We start from the raw sequence: 22,042 nt of genomic DNA, 5'->3' as shown, positions 1-22,042 counted from the left end.
AGAGGTGCTCAGTGAGCATGTGTTGAATTCTGGTGGGGTCCAGGAGCTGGGTGGGGAAAGTCTGAGAGAGTGAACTCGAGTTCAGGTCCTACTGGTTTGTTTGTTCGTTTTTTGAGACAGGGTCTCACTCTGTTGCTGAGGCTGGAGTGCAATGGTTCAATCTCGGCTCACTGCAAACTCCATTTCCTGGGCTCAAATGATCCTCCCACCTCAGCCTCCCGAGTAGGTAGGACTACAGGCGCATGCCACCATACCTGCCTAATTTTTGTATTTTTTGTAGAGACAGAGTCTCGCTATGTTGCTGAGGCTGGTCTCAAACTCCTGGGCTGAAGACATCCACCAGCCTCAGCCTCCCAAAGTGCTGGGATTACAGGCATGAGCCACCGCACCTGGCTCGGTCCTACACGTTCGCCATGGCTGAGTGCCGGTCCCTCCTAAGGATGGTCTTTGTGTCAAATTCCCTCATTGTTTCCCAAACTTGAGAGGTTTGCCTACAACCTTCAGGAGCCACCTGCAACATGTTTATTTAATACATTTTTAAAATCAATTCAGTTGATTGATTTCTTTCTTATTTATTTATTTTGACTTAGCCTCATCCGAAGCTGGTGCGGCATTCTGGTTTCCTGTTGTTCCGGCGCATACTAAATGAAGCAGACACAGTAGCGTCACAGTGGCTCCCGGGGCCCTCAAGCTGCACTTTGGGCAGCGTGAGTTACTCCCCGATCCCTGGTTATTGACAATGTTCTGCTCCTCTGGGCGAAGTCCTCCCAGGCCAGACCTGCTGGAGCCAGAGTCTGTCGTCAGGGGACAGGTGTGTCAGGGCAGGGCTGGTGAGCATGTATGCAGGGGATCTGGAAGAGGTTTCCCTCCCGGCTGCTGAGAGGCCCCTGGGTACCCCCAGCCCCATCCGATGCCTCTCTGGCCTCTCTGGCCTTGCTTCAGCTCCTGGAATTTTGCGAAACATGTTCCCACTTGGGGCCTTCACACATGTGTGAGTTTCCTTCCATAGGGAAGCCTCCCCTGCCCCCTGCGACCTTAAGTCACACTTAGATTCTATGCTGTAAAACAGCGGTCCCCAACCTTTTTGGCACCAGGGATCGGTTTCATGGAAGACAATTTTTCCATGGGCCTGAGAGTGGGGAGGGAGCTGGGGATGATTCAAGCACATTACATTTATTGTGCACTTTATTTCTATTATTATTACATTGTGACATATAATGAAGTAAGTATACAACTCACCATCATGTAGAATCAGTGGGAGCCCTGAGCTTGTTTCCCTGCAACTAGACGTTCCCATCCGGGGGTGATGGGAGACAGTGACAGTTCATCAGGCACCATCTGTGAGTGCGCAGCCTAGATCCTTTGCATGCACAGTTCACGATAAGGATGGTGCTGCTATGAGAATCTAAAGCCGCTGCTGATCTGACAGGAGGCGGAACTCAGGTGGTCATGCTTGCTCGCTGGCTGCTCACCTCCTGCTGTGCAGCCCAGTCCCTAACAGGCCACAGGCCAGTATCAGGGTGTGCAGTACAGCACTGGGGACCCCTGCTATAAAAACTCTGAGCTTCTCCTTGGAAGCCGGTGTCACAGTTGCAGTTTGATATTGTGCATGAGATTCTTTCATGTCCTTGTCCCTGCAAGACTGTGAGCTCCGTGAAGAAAGGGCATGCACCCTCCCAGCTTGGACAGGCCCCACGGAGGGTTTCCCTTCCCACAGCCCGGCCCCCCACACATCTCCTTTCCTCCTGCATGTGGACTTCCCATCCCAGCCAAGCAGCCCCATGTCACCTCCCCTCCCGACCTGGTTTGTTTATTCCTGCCTCTAGGCCTTTATTTTGGTCTCTGTGCTGTGTCCTCTGCCTTCTTCAAAATGCAGGGAGAGGCCAGGCACAGGGGCTCATGCCTGTAATCCCAGCACTTTGGGAGGGTGAGTTGGGCGCATCACTTGAGGTCAGGAGTTCGAGACCAGCCTGGCCAACAATGGTGAAACCCCGTCTCTACTAAAAATACAAAAATTAGCTGGGTGTGGTGGCACACGCCTGTAGTCCCAGCTACTTGGGAGGCTGAGGCAGAAGAAGTGCTTGAACCTGGGAAGCAGAGGTTGCAGTGAGCCAAGATCGTGCCACTGCATTCCAGACTGGATGACAGAGTGAGACTCCATCTCAAAAAACAAACAAACAAACAAACAAACAAAAAAAAAAATCAGGGAGAGCTGCCATCTAGGAAACCCTGCCCTCACTGCCCGCAGCCCACAGCTTAACCTTACTGCTCCTCCAGCACCCGGGCTCTGTGAGCAGCTGTTGGTTCTCACCAAGATGGCCATGTAGCACAGCGTCAGAGTGTGGCCTCCGGAGCCAGTGGTCGGGGCTCAAATCTGGGCTCTACTGCTAACAATTGGGGACCACAGAACTGATGTAACTTCTCCATGCTTCAGCTGCTTGTTCTTAAACGTGCACGTACATCAGAATCCACCAAGGACTTCTCAAAACACAGATTCCTGGGCCCCACCTCAGGGTTTTTGATTCCTGAAGTCTAGGGTGGGGGCTGAAAATTTGCCTTTTTAGCAAGTTCCTGGGTGCTGCTGATGCTGCTGCCTAGGGACCACACTTTGAGAACCATTGTCATAGTTATTAGGGAAGGTAAATGAGGTTAATGGAGATTAATTAATGCAAACTGGGTAGAATCATAGAAAGCGTTCAACAACTGTTAGTTATTAATCCCATTTACACCAGACACTCTGGCCCTTTTTAACTTCCTGACAGGTATTATAGAAAAAGTGCATTTGATACAAAAATTAGCCAGGCGTGGTGGCGAGTGCCTGTGATCTCAGCTACTTGGGAGGCTGAGGCAGGAGAATCACTTGAACCCAGGAGGCGGAGGTTGCAGTGAGCTGAGATTGCACCACTGCACTCCAGCCTGGGTGACAGAGACAGACTCCATCAAAAAAAAAAAAAAAAAAAAAAAAGAGAGAGACAGAGAGGGAGGAAGGGAAAAGAAAAGAAAGAGTGCATTTGAATCAGAAGCATCAACCCCATGGCCTGGACACACCGTTTCCGAGCTCTGGGACCCTGGGAAAATCACCTAACTTCTCTAAGTCTCAGTGTTCTCATCATCACAGAGCTGTCCTAGGAGACCCTTCTCAGGACAGCCTGAGCCTCTAGAAAGGGCTCAGTATACAGCTGGTGCTTAATTAATGTTTCTTGAACTGAATGTAGTGATGTATAAAGGCTGACGCTGCAAATTGCAGCATGAATGTGAGAGATGGGGGTGAAACCAACACGGGCTGGTGAGACCTAGATCTGTGGCTCGCACTCCAAGCTGCAGGGACCAGGAGGTAATCTCAGTGCAGGAAGCCGGCCAGGTGTGGGACAATAGGGAGTGGTGGGGACTGCGGCCAGTGCACAGGACCCTCCCTTTCAGCAAGTCATGTCCACGTACAAGTGCAAGCCTGGTGCTGTCAGCTGATCTGACTGTGGCAAAAACCAGCATGAGGATTTTTATGTGAAATCATCCATAAGTCAAACCAGACCCAGCTCGCAGCTACCAGCTCAGAGTGGGAGCAACTTAATGGCCACTGGCCCTGGGTTCAAGGCTAAAATCCCTGGGCCCTTGCCTGCATACCAGGCTCAGCCGAGGGCAAGGAGAAATTCTGTCATCGTTCTGTAGACGGTGGGATGGCAGGCTGCCCAAAGGCGGGTCAGAAAGCATCAGGATCTAGACTGGCATTTGGCTTCGGGGCATTTATTTCATGTCCCTTTTGTACAGGCCCCAGGGCCAGGTGTGGGGGCAGGAGACCAGGCAGGAAGTAGCAATAAATAACACGGACAGACAGAGCTCCCCTCCAGACAGATGAGGGTAAAGGAGGTTAGAGAGGAGCCGTAATGAGGGCGTGGGGGTGCTGGCAAGGAGGGGCAGCTGGGAAGGAGGGGGAGGTCAGGCCCCCAGGACCTCACTGTCACCTGCCTCATTCCCCTCCTGCCCCAGCCCCCACTGCTTTTGGGAGGAAGGGAGCCCGCAGCCAGTGGGGGCCAGCGAGGGTCCTGAGGGGGGTCAGCCACGCAGGCTGCCCCCAGCTCCTTCACTTGACCCGGATTTCAGCATACTCAGCTAGCTCCTCCGTCAGCGTGTAGCTGTCCTTGGTGGGCCGTTTCCCCAGGTCCGAGTGAGAATAGCTCAGGTCCAGCTCTGGGGGCTCACCCCGAAGGCCCAGCAGCCTCCTCTCAGATCCCAGGCGCCTCTCGCTCTAAGAGGGGAAACCGCCCATTAGCAGGGTCCTGCTCCCTGCCTTTTCCCAATGCAGAGGCCAGAGTGTTTGCACCCTCAGAGCTCCTGAGTTCAGTCCCAAATAAATCCCTGCGAGAACCTCCTTTCTCAAGGACCGCAGGCCCAGTGAGCCCCGCGGTCACCGGGTCCCACTCTGGAGCTTCTGCCAGTGTTAATCATTGCTGAACTTGAAATTTGCCTACAAATTCAGTTTCTCCAGGAAGCTTATTCTTCTTCTTCTTTTTCTTTGAGACCCAGGCTGGATTGCAATGGCTCGATCTTTGCTCACTGCAGCCTCCACTTCCTGGGTTCCAGCAATTCTCCTGCCTCAGCCTCCCAAGTAGCTGGGATTACAGGCACCCGCCACCATACCTGGCTAATTTTTGTATTTTTAGTAGAGACAGAGTTTCACCATGTTGGCCAGGCTGGTCTCAAACTCCTGACCTCAAGTGATCCATCCGCCTCAGATTCCCAAAGTTGTGGGATTACAGGTGTGAGCCACTGCCCCCGTCCAGGAAGCTTTCAACATAGGAGTTTTGAGGGCACACAATGTAACCCCTAATACCTTTTTGGGTGAAAACCACCTAGTCAGGACCCCATCTTTCCAAATTCCTGGAAATACCTGGTTTGGTACGTGCCCCCCCAGGGGTCCTGCATGGGTCCGCCCTCAATCTGGGAGGTCCTGCAGGTGACATGTGGGTTCCCCCCACGCTTCCCACCCCTCCCTCCACCCCCTAGCCACAGGAATTTGGACACACAGGACGGTGGCCACAGACAGAAGGGAGCTGCAACAGGACAGACTAGACAAGGCCAGCACCGCCGGGCAGGCCCGGACATCACCAGAGACCACCTTGACGCCTGACAGGGACACACAGACATGCACGCCAACCCCAGGGCCCAAGGAGGGCCCAGAGGAGGGCACACTGAGGCCCCCGGAACCTACCTCCTGGGGCGCTCAGTGAGATTCCAGGGTAGAAACCTCTTTGGACTATTGGAGAAGGAAATGCAGTCACAGACACAGGCAGGGAGGGGAGGGGGCCGTTAGGCCCCACGTCCCATCGCCCCCTACACAGCTTCAGCCTGGGCACCTCCTCTCCAGCCTCCAGGTCCAACCCAGCCCCGGAATGTCCTTCCTCTCCTCCTGTGAGAGGCCACTCCCACTCCCCTGCCCCTTGGCCTCACAGGCCCTTCCCAGGCCCTCAGTGTCCCTGGCATCCAGGTTCCCAGGCCAGCCTGGAGCCTGGTCCTTACCTCATACTTCTCTGGTGCCCCAGAGATGCGGAAGTCGCTGCTGAACAGGACGGGAGGGTTGTCCCCTGCCGAGAAGCTGGGGCTCTCTGTCACATTCTTTCTGCAGGGCAGGACTCGTCAGACCTCTCTCTGCCCTCCCTTTCTGCACCCCCACATGTTTTAGGAGTTCGGCTCAGGGGACCTCAGAGTTCTCCCACCCATCTCTAAGATGTGGCAAGCAGCCCTTTCAGAACCACCAGCCTCTCCTACCCACACAGCCCATCCTTCCCACCTCTGTGGCCCCTGCCCGGCTGGGGACGAGCCACCTGGCCCCTGAGCTCTGCCGTTTTTCAGGACCCCCGCCTGGATTCTCCAGGTTCCCCTCATAGGCTCTGGGTCTTTCTGCCCCTCTTGCCGCCAGGATGTGGAGCAGAGGGGTTAATTTATTTCTCAGGACAGCTGATGTGTGTGCCACAAGGAAGAAACACGGCTGCAGCTGAGTTGGGCCAGGTGGGTGTGGTTTGGGGCTGGAGAGGCTTTCTGTCTGTCTGTCTGTCTGTTTGTTTGTTTGTTTTTAGAGACAGGGTCTCTCTTTGTCACCTAGGCTGGAGTACAGTGGTGAAATCATAGCTCACTACAGCCTCAATCTCCCAGGCTCAAGCGATCTTCCCTCCTCAGCCTCCCGAGTAGCTGGGACAACAGGCACGTGCCACTAGTAGCTAACTTTTTCGTTTTTTTGTAGATGGGGTCTCCCTATGTTGCCCAGGCTGGCCTCTAATTCCTGAGCTCAAGAATCGTTCCACCTCGGCCTCCCAAGTAGCTGGGACTACAGTGTGTGCCACCATGCCTGGCTAATTAAAAAAAATTTTTTTTAGAGATGTGGTCTTGCTATGTTGCCCAGGCCGGTGTCAGATTCCTGGCCTCAAGCAATCCTTCCTCCTTGGCCTCCTAAAGTGCGGGATAACGGGCGTGAGTCAACGCGCCCGGCCAAGGCCTATTTTTTTTTTTGCCCCAGATGTGTGTAATCTTTGGGGCTTCTGGCGTCAAGTGGACCTGCTGCTGTGGCTGCAGTGGGGTACCTGGGCTTTCCCCACCACACTGGAGTGTGTAGGGGAGAGTTCCTAGAGATAGGGAGGCTGTCAAAATAGAATGTGGGGAAACAGGTCTCAAATGATGTGTGTAAAGGGCTCAGCCCAGGCCCTGGTGTGCCCCTGACCAGCAGGGGCTGGAATTAACAGGAACCCTCTCTCCTCTGTCCAGCTGAACATTCCCAGAACAGAATCTGCCTTCTCTACACTTATGGTGCTGCCTTCCCCCACCCACTCTGGGCCTCCATCTCCCACCAGGTCCCCTTTTTGGAGACTCCCATCCCCAGATCAGCCCCAGCTGGCACTCACTTCCTGCGTGTCTGGGTAATGTAGCAGACGATGGCAATCAGGATGGCAAAGGTGACCACGGCGCCCACAGGCCCGATCTTGGCCCACATCAGTCGATCTGAGGACAGAAAAGACCCAGGCGCCCTTAGGGCTATGGGTGGTGGTGACGACACCTGAGAACTTTGGAGACGTGCTGGGATGACAGTCAATGTATTCACACAGCCGGGCATCCTTGCACTGACTGATTGGCACGGAGCCTCCTCGTGCCAGGGCAATCCCTTTCATGCTAGAGGGCCCTGGGGAGGGGCTCATACCTCAAAGGTCCTAGCAAACTCGGGGCAAACTCAGGGCGGCTTCTCCTCTCCAACCGGAAAGGGAGAATTTGACCTTTCTGTCAATCTGCATAGCCCATGCTCTGTGGCTGTTGGTCAGCCTTGGGAGCTTGGATCCAAGACGAGCCCGCTCCCTCCTGTGGCTCCCACCCCAAGTCCACGCCACTCACGGGCTCCCTGGAAGGGCAGCTCCAGGCTCTTGGCGCCATAGAGGTTCCTCGCGGTGCAGATGACGCGGGGCGGGGCCTGGGCCTGCCCCCGCAGCGTGAGGATGCTGGTGAGCACGAGGCCGCTGCGCTCCGAGTACACGAACTCCCGCTCGCTCTCGTTCACGGTCACATTGCGCGACGGCAGCTCAAAGGCCACGGACGGCTCCGGGTTGGACTTCACCACGCACAGGCACTGCACCGTGTCTCGGGCTGCCGCGCAGTGGGACTCCAGGAGGAGCACAGGGGCGACTGCAGGGGCAAAATCAGGACAGAGGGTGGCCCGGAGCCAACGCGAGGCCCGGCCCGGGAGACTCCTTGGCTCAAGGCAAGGCCAGTGCGGCCAAGGATGGGGGCGGTAGCTTCATGTAGGGCCCTCCAATTTCCCCTCCTTTTTTCTCTGTCCTGACTGAGAGCGCCTTGACCTCACTACAACCCCGCCGGCTGCCTGTTTTCACTGCAAGCGTCACTAACCCACGCCTGGGGCCTTGAACATTCCCAGGCACTGATAAAGGTGTTTAGGTTGTTGCTCAAAACACTGAAAGAGGCCGGGCATGGTGGCTCACTGCTGTAATCCTAGCACTTTGCGAGGCCGAAGAGTGAGTGGATCACTTGAGGTCAGGAGTACGAGACCAGCCTGGCCAACATAGTGAAACCCTGTCTCTACTAAAAATACAAAATTAGCCAGGTGTGGTGGTGCACACCTGTAGTCCCAGCTACTCAGGAGGCTGAGGCAGGAGAATCGTTTGAGCCTGGGAGGCAGAGGTTGTAGTGAGCTGAGATCTCGCCACTGCACTCCAGGCGAGGTGACAGAATGAGATGCTGTCTCAAAAAAACCCCAAACAACAACAACAACAACAAAAATGAAAGAATGAAAGAAACCAGCCCCAGCCCTGGGCCAAATTCCTTAAACCCTCATGTAAACCCATACCCTGACCCTCACGGACGTGTCTGGGTAGACCCTCCCTTTCTCTCGCCGTAGCACTGTGCAAGTTCCCCTCCCAAATGCTTTGGACTGATGATCACCTGGTGGTTTAGTGCCTCTCTCTTTGGAATCCCAAGTGGCCTCATTTCGGAGTGGTTTGGGGTGCTCTCTTGGGGCAATTCTTCTGGTGCCACTTTTGAGGTGACTCTAGCCTCAGCTTCAGCCTGGACAGAGCACTATGTCACAGGGACGGGCCGTTTCTCCTGGGCCCTGGCTCTTACACTCTCTCTAACCTCATTCACCTTGTAATACATAAATCAGATCATGGCACTCTCTGCTCAAAACCCTCCTTCTGTTGCTCCGTGGTTCACCTAAAATACAAATCCTTTATTTTTTATCGTTTAGAGACAGGGTCTGGTGCTGTTGCCCAGGCTGAAGTGCAGTGGCAGTACTATAGCTCATTTGCACTCTTGGCCTCTAGTGATCCTCCCGCCTCAGCCTCCCAAAGTGCTGGGATTACAGGCATAAGCCACTGTGCCCAGCCACATTTGACCATTTTTGACATGCAGAAAAAAATTCGCATAGTTCAATGTAATGTATACAGCAAAAAGTACGAATATTCACCCTAAATGAAATCAGTATAGATTACAAACAGCCTTGTGTTCTTTAGGCGAGATTTTGCTGTCAAATCAGGGTGGTGCCAAATTTGCAAAAAGCCTTTTGATTTTAAAGCTTTATGTTCAGAATTGCAGAGGACGGTAAATCTGTCATACTCATGATAGTTACTGGAGGGTTTTTGTTTGTTTTTGTAGAGACAGGGTCTTGCTATGTTCCCCATGCTGGTCTTGAACTCCTGAGCTCAAGCAATCCTCCTGCCTTGGCCTCCCAAAGTGCTGGGATTATAAGGCGCAAGCCACTGTGCCCAGCCCAAAATACAAAGTCTTTCATCTACAAGGCCCCTCAGTCCCTGCCTGACCACACGCTCTCTCCTTCTCTCCCCCTGGCTTAGTCCTTTCCAGCCACACCGGTTCCTTGCTGTGTCTGAAAATCGTGGAGCTTTCTCCCACTCCAGGGTCTGTGTGTTTCTCCCTCAACTTGGAACACTTCCATCAATTGCCTGTGGAACGCCCTCCCTTGCTCCAAACTGGCCTCTACCCACGCGGCGTCTCCTTCTCTGACCACCCAGGGAAGCTGCACCTCGCTCCACGTATCATTCACTCCCTGCCTCACTCAGTTCTCCTCCCCAGCACTCACCCTCCCTGCATCACACACTGATATAAGGGGCCTCCTGTTTCCATCAAGACAGGAGCTTGCTCCTTCTCCACTCTGGGCCCCACACGTAGAAGGGAGGAACCATGGAACTCTCCCAGCCCCCGGCCTCCCCAGACCCTTGGGGCTCACACAGGCTTAGACTATCCCCTCCTTTCTGGCTTCCAGGCTCTGCTCCTTCCTTTCAGTCTGCGCTGCAGATGCCCCCCACTTCCTCCCCTAAAGCCCCCTTGAACCCCGGCCCTCCCTCACCCATGAGATTCCCTCCTGCCACTAGCACCAAACACCACCCTCCACCCAAAGTCACTTGGTTGAGCTTTGCTTTGCTGCCACTGGATTACAAAAATAGTACTGGTAGGTTTTTTTCTTTCATTTTCCAAAACAGGAAATTATTATTATTATTACTGTTATTACTATGATTTTTGAGATGGAGTCTCTCTGTCGCCCAGGCTGGAGTGCAGTGGCGCGATCTCTGCTCACTGCAACCTCTGCCTCCCAGGTTCAAGTGATTGTCCTGCCTCAGCCTCTTGAGTAGCTGGGACTACACGTGCGTGCCACCATGCCTGGCTAATTTTTGTACCAAAATACGAAATTGTATTACAGCACAGAATGCTGCTTTTTAAACTATGTTCTCTTTCTTGGCCGGAGAGTCCAGCACCCTCCTTGGCTTGCTCTAGACTGAGCACTGGTTCTCAGTGAGTTCTCACCAAAACCCACTTAGACACAGGCAAGAGACCCTTGGCTCACCTACCCCACCTATTTTCAGTTGCCAGCAAAAAGAATGTGCCGGTAACGGTGGTGGACCTGGGAGTCACACGGGCACACGGATTCACGGCAGGAATGGGAACCTCTGTGCAAACATCTCTAAGTCTACTGAATAAAAAGTCCTGTTCGGGCAGAGATGCAATATGCTTGCTATAGCGTTAACCAGCTAACACACCACAGAGTACATTAATAACAGCAAACCTGAACCGACAGACATAAAACTTTTTCAAAGCACTTCCACTCAAGACAGCCCCGCTGGTGCTCTGGTGACAAAGTGTTTGACCTGGATGTTGGCGGAACGCCGACACCCTGCCGGTGCACGTGCTTAGTAGCTTTTCAGACAACCTGTGAAGCTGCGGAAACTGTTATGGGACTCTAGACAAACCTCTAAGACAAAGGTACAAAGAATGAGGAGTTTGTGGTGGGATGGATTTGGCTTGAATCCCAGCTCTGCCATCTACTGGCTGGGTGAGGCCACTCAGGCTCCTGGGCCTCCAGGATGGGGTTCTCATCTGTGCAAACCAGGGGGTTACAGTCAGTAACTCACAAGGGGCTACGGGACTCCGAAGAGAGGCGCGCAAGTGTGTTGTAAACACTTAACATCCCAGCCGGGCGCGGTGGCTCACACCTGTCATTCCAGCACTTTGGGAGGCCAAGGCAGGAGGATCACTTGAGCCCAGGAGTTTGAGACCAGCCTGGGCAACAGAGCAAGACCCCCTCTCTACAAAAAATTAAAACATTAACTGGGCATGGTGATGTGTGCCTGTAGTCCCAGCTACTCAGGAGGCTGAAGTGTGAGAATCAATTGAGCCCAGGAGGTTGAGGCTGCAGTGAGCGATGATCAAACCACTGCATTCCAGCCTGGGCAACAGAGCAAGACCCTGTCTCAAAAAAATAAAAAACAAAAATAAAACAATAAAAATACGTAACATCCCACCCAAGTACTCATGGGTGGATAGACAGAACCATTCCAGCAGAGAGGTCACATGAGCAAAACCTCAGCAGCAAAACACACAACAAATATTTAACCTGGAGTCCAAAGGAAAAATCAGTGAGAAAGATGATGACATCCAATATCCACAGAGTACGTAGCACTATGAACACTCAGTATTGTTCTCTTAGTTCTTCTTTTTGTGGGGGGAGTGGGGGGGTGGGACAGTCTTGCTCTGTCATCCAGGCTGGAGTGGGGGGGTGGGACAGTCTTGCTCTGTCATCCAGGCTGGAGTGGGGGGGTGGGACAGTCTTGCTCTGTCACCCAGGCTGGAGTGGGGGGGTGGGACAGTCTCACTCTGTCATCCAGGCTGGAGCGCACTGGCTCCATCTCAGCTCACTGCAACCTCCACCCCCCCGGGCTCAAGCGATTCTCCTGCCTCAGCCTCCTGAGTAGCTGGGACTACAGGTGTGCGCCATCACGCCTGGCTAATTTTTGTATTTTTAGTAGAGATGGCATTTTGTCAGGTTGGTCAGGCTGGTCTCGAACTCCTGGCCTCAAGTGATCCAACTGTCTCAGCCTCCCAAAGTGCTGGGATTACAGGTGTGGGCCACCACGCCCAGCCTAATTCTCTTAGTTCTCACAGCCATCTTTGTGGTAAGATACTGTTATGAACCCTTGCTAAGGGTTACAAAGCTGAAGTCACTCGCCTGAGCTCAGGCAGGAGGATGGGGACAGAGCTGGGATTCTAGCCCAGGTCTGTTCAGCCCTGTTGGGACTGGATGCCAGTCAAACTTCTGATGCCTTGTATTAAACTGGGTTGAAGAATGGTACCCTCCCCTCAATCACATGGTTGTAAGAACAAAATAGGTCAATGCATACAACGTACTCAAGCTAGTTCCCTAGACATCTCAGGCACTTGGTAAGGTTGCACACTTCCTGCATGCCCCGTGCCGTTCAGGGCTCTGGGGTTGGCAGGTAAGACAGAAGGCCCTGCTCAAGGGTCACCATCATTGTCAGTGAACATTGGAGACCTGGTGCCAGGGAACATTGACTGTGTGGAGAGGGAGGGGGCCTGAGGGTCGTACTCTCCAAGGGCAAGCACTTTGACACAGGCCTGGGTGAAGAGTGGGGAGCTGGCAGGAGGGGCAGGGGACAGGGCCACTGCTCCCCTCAACTCTAGCAGGGTGAGGCTTGCACATTCCACATCTGCCTGCGTGTTCGTTTTCAAGAGAAGCCAGATTGAGTCCTGGAGTGCTAAGAGCTGTGAGGGAGGTGAGGCAGCCAGAGGTTTAACAGCTGGGGCAGACAGGAGTCTGGAATTACCGGGCTCGGACCCACTTTTGTAGCTGCCTGGCCTCAGGGAATTCCGCCCTTGAGTTTTCTCCTTGGTAAAGGGGATAATGATAACAGACCCCTGTTTCACAGGGTGACCCTAGAATTGAAAATGAGCCAGATAGGCTGGGCATGGTGGCTCACACCTGTAATCCCAGCACTTTGGGAGGCCGAGGCGGGTGGATCACTTGAGGCTAGGAGTTGGAGAACAGCCTGGGCAACATGGAGAAACCCCGTCTCTACTAAAAATAAAAAATTAGCTGGGCATGGTGACGCATGCCTGTAATCCCAGCTAGTTGGGAGGCTGAGGCAGGAGAATCGCTTGAACGGGGGAGCAGAGGTTGCAGTGAGCCAAGATCGTGCCACTGCACTCCGGCCTGGGCGACAGAGCGAGACGCAGTCTCAAAAAATAATAATAATAATAATAATAAAAATAATAAAAATAAGAACTGAGCCAGAAAACAGCTGTAGAGGATTCAAGGTCTGGCCCAGGGCAGGCCCCTAATGCACATTTGCTGCCCGCTGCTCTTACTATAAAGGAGAGATCTGCGCCCCACCAGAAAATGTATGTGAGTTGGTGCTGCATGCTTGTTCAAGCACTCCCATCGGCTCCTCTCTCTGACTCTTAAACTGAAGAATCACTGGTATGGGGTGTAACGGGGAACAGGGGACAACCAGAGGGGGAAGCTGGCCCAGGACAGCACGCACAGATGGAGGGAGCAGGGGACCACGCAGCCCCGTGCCAGGATCACATCAACCCCTCTAGGGAACAGAACCGAGGGAAAGTGCCTGAAGATTATAGGTCAGCAGGAGAGGGACGGCTTTGCCACGAGAGGTTGCCCCCCAGGACTAACCTGTATCTGCCATGTACTGATTGTCGCCATGTACACAGCACAGAGCATGTACTGTGTAGCAGACACTGCTTTGAATTCTTTGCATGTTGAATGTCATCGAACCGTCTGGCAAACTTGTGTGGTGGGGGCCATTGTGGGCATCGTGAAGACCAGAGAGGTGAAGTTTGGAGAGGAGTGCTAGAAGCCAACAGGAACTTGGGAGGAAGCAGGGGAAATGGAAACAGGAAGGCGACATTCCAGAGGGAGTTGCTTAAGGAAGGGGAGTCAAAACTGTGACTTGGCTGCTACAACCTGGAGTGATGGCTGTGGGGGTAGGGGTGGTGGGAGAAGGTGGCACAGTCCATAGTGAGGAGATGAGAGGCGCTGGCCAGCTGTGCAATGGTGAGTTTCATTTCCAAGACAGTAGCTTTTTATGTGCATCTATGTCATCTCTCCAGCTATTCTGTACCTGTTCATAAGCGTGGTGTCTTCTCAGCCCTATCCTCCACCTCTCACAGAGCCGCACAGCCTTTTGTGTATAACAATTACCCCATCAATGTATTCTGCTGTCATAACATAGGATGAGGTCAGCCTTGGGCAGGGAAGAAGAATGGAACCAGACTGCCTGGATTCAAACCTCAAATTCTGCCATTTCCTGGCTGTGGGAACTTAGGCAAGTGGCATAACCTCTCTGGGTCTCAGTTTTCTTCTCCGTAAACAGGGAAACAGTAATAGAACCTCCCTCATGAAGATGTCGTGAGCATTAAATGAGTGGGTTGCTGTACAGCGCTTCCAACAGTGCCTGGTACATAGCGACATTCTACACAGGTTAGAGATCATGGTCATTGTTTTGGTTAATGCAGAGGGGCAGTGGCCACAGGATCCAGAAATTTCACTGGTCAAAAACCCACCCCAGGCTGGGAGTGGTGGCTCACACCTGTAATCCTAGGACTTTGGGAGACTGAGGCGGGCAGATCATCTGAGGTCAGGGGTTTGAGACAAGCCAGGCCAACATGGCGAAACCCCGTCTCTACTAAAAATACAAAAATTTGCCAGGTGTGGTGGCGAGCGCCTGTAATCCCAGCTACTCAGGAGGCTGGGGCAGGAGAATTGCTTGAACCCAGGAGGCAGCAATTGCAGTGAGCCGAGATCCTGCCACTGCACTCCAGCCTAGGTGACAGAGCAAGACTCAAGACTCTGTCTCAAAAAAAAAAAAAAAAAAAAAAGCCCACTCCCAGATGTGGGAACACAATATTCTCAGATGGGATTTTATTTTCCTGCTGTGAATTCAGCTTCCCTGCCCTCCCTTCCTTGTCTCTGCGGAGGACAGGCAAAGCCAATACTGATTGGGATGCATGGGCACCCACAGTAACCCTGGTGTCCCCCACGGAACCGTCCATCCCCAGCATAGGGGAGCGGAAGGTACTCACACTCCACAGACAGGTTGAAGGCGGTGGCCCTCTGGCCATACTGGTTCTCAGCCACACACCAGTACTCTCCATCATCCTCGGGTGACACGGCCGGCAGCTCCAGCTGCAGCTCGCTCTCGTAGATGACCGTGGACAGGATCTGCTTCTCCTTGAAGATGGTGAGAATAGGGTCCGGGTTGCTCTGTGTGGAGCACAGGATAGAGACCGTCTCCCCCTCTACGGCCACCATTGTCCCGTTCACCGTCGGCTTCCAGGGTGCATCTGCGGGGTAGGACGGGACTGATGGTCAGAACCCAGGAGGGGCTTCTTCTGCCAGCCAACTACCACCCCCAGATATGACCCCAGATCCCACCCCAAACCTAGCACACCGGTTCAGGAAGGCTCAGGTGACCCCAGTCCTGGCTATCTCATTTCCAAGAACAGCAGCTTGGTAGCCAGCATGCTTGTCTTCAGATCCCTCCTCTACACCTGTCCAGTTGTGTGTGGACCCACATCCTAACCTCTCTGGGCCTCACTTTTCTCATCTGGAAAATGGGCTTCATAATAGTTCCAACCTCATAGGGGTGATCATCCAACATTCACTGAGAACCTGCTGAGTGACAGGCATTGCTCTAGCTTGAACAAGGCCCATGTGGAAACAGCCGATGTAATTAAATAAAATATATAATTTGTAAGATGGGAAGAAGTGTGTAGAGAAAAATAAAGGGGCTGAGGGTATGGAAGATCAGGGTAGTTACAGTTTGGGATAGGATGATGGGGGAAGGCTTCAGCGAGCCTAGGAGGTGGGCAGAGCCAGCCGTGGGAATGCCGGGGGGAAGACTGCATGTCAAAAGCATGCAGGAGGCCGAGCGTGGTGGCTCACACCTGTAATCCCAGCACTTTGGGAGGCTGAGGTAGGCAGGTCACCTGAGGTCAGAAGATCGAGACCAGCCTGACCAACATGGTGAAACCCCATCTCTACTAAAAATACAAAAATTAGGCTGAGTGTGGTGGCTCACGCCTGTAATCCCAGCACTTTGGGAGGCCGAGGTGGGCAGATCACGAGGTCAGGAGTTTGAGATTATTCTGGCCAACATGGTGAAACCCTGTCTCTACTACAAATACAAAAATTAGCCAGGTGTGGTGGTGTGCGCCTATAATTCTAGCTACTTGGGAGGCTGAGGCAGGAGAATTGCTTCAACAGGGAAGTGGGAGGTTGCAGTGAGCCAAGATTGCTCCATTGCCCTCCAGCCTGGTGACAGAGCCAGACTCTGTCTCAAAAAAAAAAAAAAAAAAAAAAAAGCACTCAAGAGCTGTGGAGTAAATGTTGGCTGCGGCTGTCATTATTAATATCCCCAGTGCTGGGCACTTTGCCTCAGTACATATTTGTGAATGAATGAATGGTATCTCTTTGGTTCTCAGCTAAGAATCCTCTTCTGACCAGCTCCCTTCTTGCTGGCCCAGTAATATAAATGTGCATACAAGGGGCTGGATGAGGCCTGAAGTCCCCTCAACCCTCTCATTAGAACTACAATGGAATTCATTTAAAAATGCAGATTCCTGGACGGGCACAGTGGCTCATGCCTCTAATCCCAGCACTTTGGGAGGCTGAGGCGGGAGGATCACTTGAGCCCAGAAGTTTAAGACCAGCCCAGGGAACATATCGATTCTCTGTCTCTATAAAAAAATAGAAAAATTGGCTGGGTGTGGTGGCACCTGCCTGTGGGCCCAGCAGCGCAGCAGGCTGAGGTGGGAGGCTTGCTTGAGCCCAAGAGTTTGATACCAGCCTGGGCAACATAGCAAAATCCCACCTTTACAAAAAAAATCTGAAAATTAGCCTGGAGTGTGGTGGTGCACACCTGTAGGCCCAGCTGCTCAGGAGGCTGGGGTAGTAGGCTTGCTTGAGCCCAGGAGTTTGAGGGCAAGTGGTGCTATGATGGTGCCACTGCATTCCAGACTGGGCAACAGAGCAAGACCTTGTCTCCAAAAAAATTTTATAAAGTAAAACGCAGATTCCTGGGGCCAGGCCCACATCAAGTCCCAGAACAATCAGGAACTGCCCCCAGGAAGCTGCAGTTAATAGGCTTCCCTAGGAGGCAGGCCTGGGTCTTGTCCTGGAAGGAGGATGAGGCAGAGCAGGTGTTCCCCAGATTCTTGTGGAAAGAATGAAGGTACACCTTGACTTGCAACCCTCCTGTCTACCTTGGCCTCGACTGTGTTTATGGCCGGTCCCCTGCGGGACCCAGCCCGTGCTCGCCCTGGATGAGGCCCCTTTCCCTTTATCTCTCGGCTGCAGGTGGGCGTGTGGACGCACAGAGTGGGCCACTCACACATGACACTGAGCCCCACGGTGCGGTTGTCCTGGCCATAGGCATTCTCGGCCAGGCAGGCATAGACGCCGTCCTCGGCGGGGGTCACCTCCTCCAGCTCCAGGAGCAGGCTCTCGGCCACCGCCTCCCGGAGGACTGTCCCGTCCCGCATCCAGGTCAGTAGCGGCGGGGGGTTGCTGTCAGCCCCACAGAGCAGGCTCACGTGGGAGCCCTCGATGGCCTCCACCGAGGAGTTCATCTCCACAATCACCGGGGGGTCTAAGGCCCGCGACACGGCGAGGTTAGTGAGCAGGTGCTGGGGACCCGGCCCAGTGCCCTCTCCCAGCCCGGCCCCGCCCCCAACACTGCCCGGCCCCGCCCTCAGCCTTGGCCCCGCCCCAGGACTGCCTGGTTCCGCCCCCGTCCCACCCAACCCCCCAATCCCTGCCTGGCCCTGGGCATGGCCCCGCCCCCATCACGGCCCGGCCCCGCCTCCGGCCGCATCCCCAGGTCCACCCCCTCCCCGGACCCCGCCCCACCCCGCCCCGCCCGCACCCAGGCTCACACTTGACGTCCAGGCTGGCGTAGCCCTCGAACTGCAGGGTGGTGTTGGGGAAGGAGGCCTGGCAGCCCAGCCTGTGGCCGTTGGCCTCCCTCGTGGGCACGAAGTGCAGCAGTGACACCTGCACCCAGGTGCCCTCGTCCTCCCGCAGCCGGCCAAGCACAGCGGGCTCCCCCAGCCCCTCGTGGCCCAGCCAGCTCAGCTCAGGGCGCAGCTCTGGGCAGTTGTCTGGCACCATGCAGCTGACCTCCACTTCCGTGCCTGCCACCACCTCTGGGGGCACCACGATGTTGGGGGTGTCTATATGAGGCGGGGAAAGGGAGGGCTGAGGAAGCAGCACTGGGCTACGGTCCCGGTCCCACCCCACCCACCCTCCTCCTTGTCCACCTCCATTGCTGGCAATGGTACTCCTCAACGGTACCGCCTCCGCTCCCTGCCTCCGGATTCAGAATTCCCTTCACCCTTCCTCCTCTTGGTCACCCCGGAGCCCTCCACGGAGCCACCAGAGTGCCATCGTAATGAAAATCACAGTGTCGTGGCCAGAGCACTTGACGGTGTTTAACTTGCCTGTCCCTCCCGCAAAGCGAGAGGGTGAGGACTGTAATTTTGCTCATTTTGAGATGAAGAAACTGAGGCTGCAGCTGGCACCAGGTAACACTGGCTACAAACCCTGTGGCTCTGGCGTCAGCGTGGGCTCCCCACACCTCATCACTTCCCAAGCGGCTCTCCTCTCCCATGCCTGCTTGGTTTACCCTCCGCCGGGCATGTGAGTGTGTGTGTGTGTAGGTATGTGTGTGTGTGTGTGTGTGTGTGTGTGGTGTGGGTGTGTGGTGCATGTGTGTAGTGTGATGTGTGTGGTTTGTGTAGTGTGTGGTGTGTTTGTGATGTATGTGTGTAGTGTGTGGTTTTTGTGTATGGTATGTGTGCAGTGTGTGTTGTGTGTGTCATGTGTGGTTTGTGTGGTGTGAGTGTAGTGCGTGGTGTATGTGGTGTGTGGTCTGTGTCATGTGTGTTGTGTGTGTGAGATGTGTGGTTTGTGTGGTGTGAGTGTAGAGCGTGGTGTATGTGGTGTGTGGTCTGTGTCATGTGTGGTGTGTGTGATGTGTGGGTAGTACATGTATGTGTGCAGTGTATGTAGGGTGTTGTGTAGTTTGGGTCGTGTGTGGTATGTGGTTTGCGTAGTACGTGGTGTGTGTGGTGTGTGGTGTGTGTGTGGTGTGGTTTGTGTGGTGTGAGTGTAGTATGTGGTGTGTGGTTTGTATCATGTGTGGTGTGTGTGTGCTGTGTGTAGTGTGTGGTATGTGTGTGGTGTGTGGGTAGTGCATGTATGTGTGCAGGGTGTGTAGGGTGTAGTGTGCGTGGTTTGTGTAGCATGTGATTTGTGTGTAGTGCGTGGTGTGTGTTTGGTGTAGGGGTAGTGTCTGCAGTGTGTGTTGTGTGGTTTCTGTAGTGTGTGGTGTGTGTGTGCAGTGTGTGGTGGGTATAGTGTGTGGTTTGTGTGTGTGGTGTGTGCATGGTGTCTGGTTTGTGTGGTGTGTGTTTGGTGTGTGGTGTGTATTTGGTGTGTGGGTAGTGTGTAGGTAGAGTATGTGGTGTGTGGCGTGTGGTTTGGGTACTGTGTGGTGTGTGTGCAGTGTGTGGTTTTTGTAGTGTGTGTTGTGCATGTTTGTTGTGTGTGGAGTGTGTGGTTTGTGTTGTGATGTGTGGGTAGTGCATGTATGTGTAGTGTGTATAGGGTGTAGTGTGTGCGTGATTTGTGCAGTGTGTAGTGTGTGTTTGATGTGTGGGTAGCATGGGCAGTGTGTGGTATATGTATGTGGTGTGTGTAGTGTGTGGCATGTGGGTAGTGTGTGCACTGTGTGTGTAGTTTATGTGGTGTGTGGTGTGTGTGTGGTGCGTGGGTAGTATGTGCAGTGTGTGGTGTGTGGTTTGTGTAGTGTGTGGTGTGTGTTTGGTGTGGTGTGTGTGTGTAGCATGTGCAGTGTGTGATGTGTGGTTTTTGTAGTGTGGTATGTGTGTGTGGTGTGTGTTTGGTGTGTTGTGTGTTGGTGTGTGGTTTGTGTAGTGTGTGTTGTGCATGTTTGTTGTGTGTGGAGTGTGTGGTTTGTGTTGTGATGTGTGGGTAGTGCATGTATGTGTATAGTGTATATAGGGTGTAGTGTGTGTGTGGTTTGTGCAGTGTGTAGTGTGTAGTGTGTGTTTGGTGTGTGGGTAGCATGTACAGTGTGTGGTGTATGTATGTGGTGTGTGTGGTGTGTGTAGTGTGTGTAGTGTGTGTGGTGTGTGGGTAGTGTGTGCAGTGTGTGGTGTGTGGTGTGTAGTTTATGTGGTGTGTGGTGTGTGTGTGGTACGTGGGTAGTATGTGCAGTGTGTGGTGTGTGGTTTAGTGTGTGGTGTGTGTTTGGTGTGGTGTGTGGGTAGTGTGTGTGTAGCATGTGCAGTGTGTGGTGTGTAGTTTTTGTAGCGTGGTGGGTGTGTGGTGTGTGGTGTGGTGTTTGTGTGGTGTGTGTGTAGTGTGTATGTAGCGTATGCAGTGTGTGGTGTGTGGTTTTTGTAGTGTGGTGTGTGTGTGGTGTGTGTGTTTGGTGCGTGTGTGTGGTGTGTGAGTAGTGTGTGTAGTGTATGAAGTGTGTGGTGTGTGGTTTGTGTAGTGTGTGATGTGTGTGGTGTGTGCTTGGTGTGGTGTGTGTGGTGTGTGTGTAGCGTGTGGTGAGTTGTTTTTGTAGTGTGGTGTGTGTGTGTGGTGTGTGGTGTGGTGTGTGGGTAGTGTGTGTGTAGTGTATGCAGTGTGTGGTGTGTGGTTTGTGTAGTGTGGTGTATGTGTGGTGTGTTTGGTGTGATGTGTATGTTTGGTGTGTGGGCAGTGTGTAGGTAGCAGGAGCAGTGTGTGGTGTGTGGTTTGTGTAGTGTGTGATGTATGTGTAGTGTGTGGTGTGTGTGTGGTGTGTGGGTAGTGTGTAGGTAGAGTGTGCAGTGTGTAGTGTGTGATTTCTGTAGAGTGGTGTGTGTGTGTGTACTGCACCTGTGCAGTCTCTTTCTGCACCAGGGTGAACCCGGCTCTCTCATAGGGACTCAGCGCTGAGGACTCCAAGCAGCAGCGCCACTCAGAAATGAGGCAGGGGGATCCCTGAAATCAGGCAGTGTGCCCTATTCTGATTGCCATGTCTGACCATAGCTGTATTCTATTTGGCTTAAAGGATTTTAAAAAAAGAAATCTGAATCAGCAGCCAAAATTTAAGAATTAGGAGATTACACCAAATAATCCAAAATTCTGGTTTATCTTGAAAATTCAGAACACCTGACAGCCACCGCCCTGCTTTCTGTTGGCCAGAGCTGGGGGCCACGTGTCAGGTGCTGCTCTGGGCATCTGATGGCTTTTCACTCATTGCCTTAAGTGCTGTTCTTATCCCCATTTTACGGAAAAGAAAACCAAGGCCCAAGGAAGTTAAATCACTTGCCCAAGATCACCACACTAAAGTGGAGACCCAGCAGCCTTGCCCCTACCCCCTGGCCCCACTGCCTTTCTCCAGGTGTTTCCAAAAGAGTAGCAGCACCTGTTTCCCCCTGAGGGCAGCAAGACTATTTTGGGGCCCTGCTTTGTTCATGTCTGTCATCTGCATGGTCTGCGTGGGCCTTGAGGTTTGCACCCCCAGCCAAATCAGCACCTCCCAGATCTGCCATCCAGGCCTGCTGGGGAAGGTGCGGGGAGGCCTTCCGGCCACACTCCTTCCCGCCCCGCTGCCCCAGCTCCCGGTGCCTGCACAACCGCTGGGGACTCACTGACGATATCCAGGACGCTGTGCTCTGAGAAGGTGTACTGGTTGTAGCCGCCCAGGTCCCCACGGAAGTAGTACTTTCCGCCCAGCTCGGGGCTGACGTTGCTGAGCAGGAGGGTGCAGTTTCGCAGGCCCAGGTCCCCCAGGAGGCGGCTGCGGCCCTGGAAGCTCTCGTGGACTACTTGGGTGCGCGACTTGAAGACCACCGGGGGGTAGTTCTTGGGGTAGGGGCTATTGAAGTACCAGACACCATGCACCACAGCGGGCCGCAGCTCATCCGGGAAGTCAAAGCGGCAGGGGATGGAGACGCACGTGCCTTCGAAGGCCGAGATGGACGAGGGCATCCAGGCACCCCAGTGACCCCCTCGGGAGGCTGCGGGCAAGCAGGAGAGCTGAGGCTCAGGGACACGTCCTACCCGATCACCCCCTCCAGCTCCCATCCCCGACCACATGCCGGGGGGCTGCAGGGACCCACCTCCAACCTGCTCAGGGGCCAAAGCCTTTAGGTCCCCAGCACCTGT

The 22,042-nt window shown here is 53.8% G+C and overlaps 1 protein-coding gene across 16 annotated transcripts in view; it reads right to left on the bottom strand.

Annotated features, from left to right (window-relative positions):
- Positions 1–22,042, bottom strand: part of CD22 (CD22 molecule) — a 58,711-nt gene that overhangs the window by 33,275 nt on the left and 3,394 nt on the right. For 13 of the 16 annotated variants that reach the window (XM_063800682.1, XM_063800683.1, XM_063800679.1 and 10 more), the window contains exons 4-10: positions 21,526–21,894; positions 17,749–18,045; positions 17,205–17,462; positions 14,896–15,156; positions 7,372–7,659; positions 6,891–6,987; positions 5,515–5,614 (exon numbers count right to left, since the gene is read on the bottom strand). In XM_063800682.1, coding sequence (XP_063656752.1) covers positions 5,515–5,614; positions 6,891–6,987; positions 7,372–7,659; positions 14,896–15,156; positions 17,205–17,462; positions 17,749–18,045; positions 21,526–21,894 — 1,670 coding nt within the window. Of the gene's footprint in view, positions 1–3,725; positions 4,244–5,206; positions 5,252–5,514; positions 5,615–6,890; positions 6,988–7,371; positions 7,660–14,895; positions 15,157–17,204; positions 17,463–17,748; positions 18,046–21,525; positions 21,895–22,042 lie in introns of those variants that run through there. The other 3 variants (XM_016935681.3, XM_063800701.1, XM_016935682.3) reach the window with 3 other exon arrangements.

This window comes from Pan troglodytes, chromosome 20 (assembly GCF_028858775.2).
Source record: "Pan troglodytes isolate AG18354 chromosome 20, NHGRI_mPanTro3-v2.0_pri, whole genome shotgun sequence".
Lineage (NCBI taxonomy): Eukaryota > Metazoa > Chordata > Mammalia > Primates > Hominidae > Pan > Pan troglodytes.
Note: the sequence above shows the minus strand (reverse complement) of the source record. Positions and strands in the feature narration are given on the sequence as shown.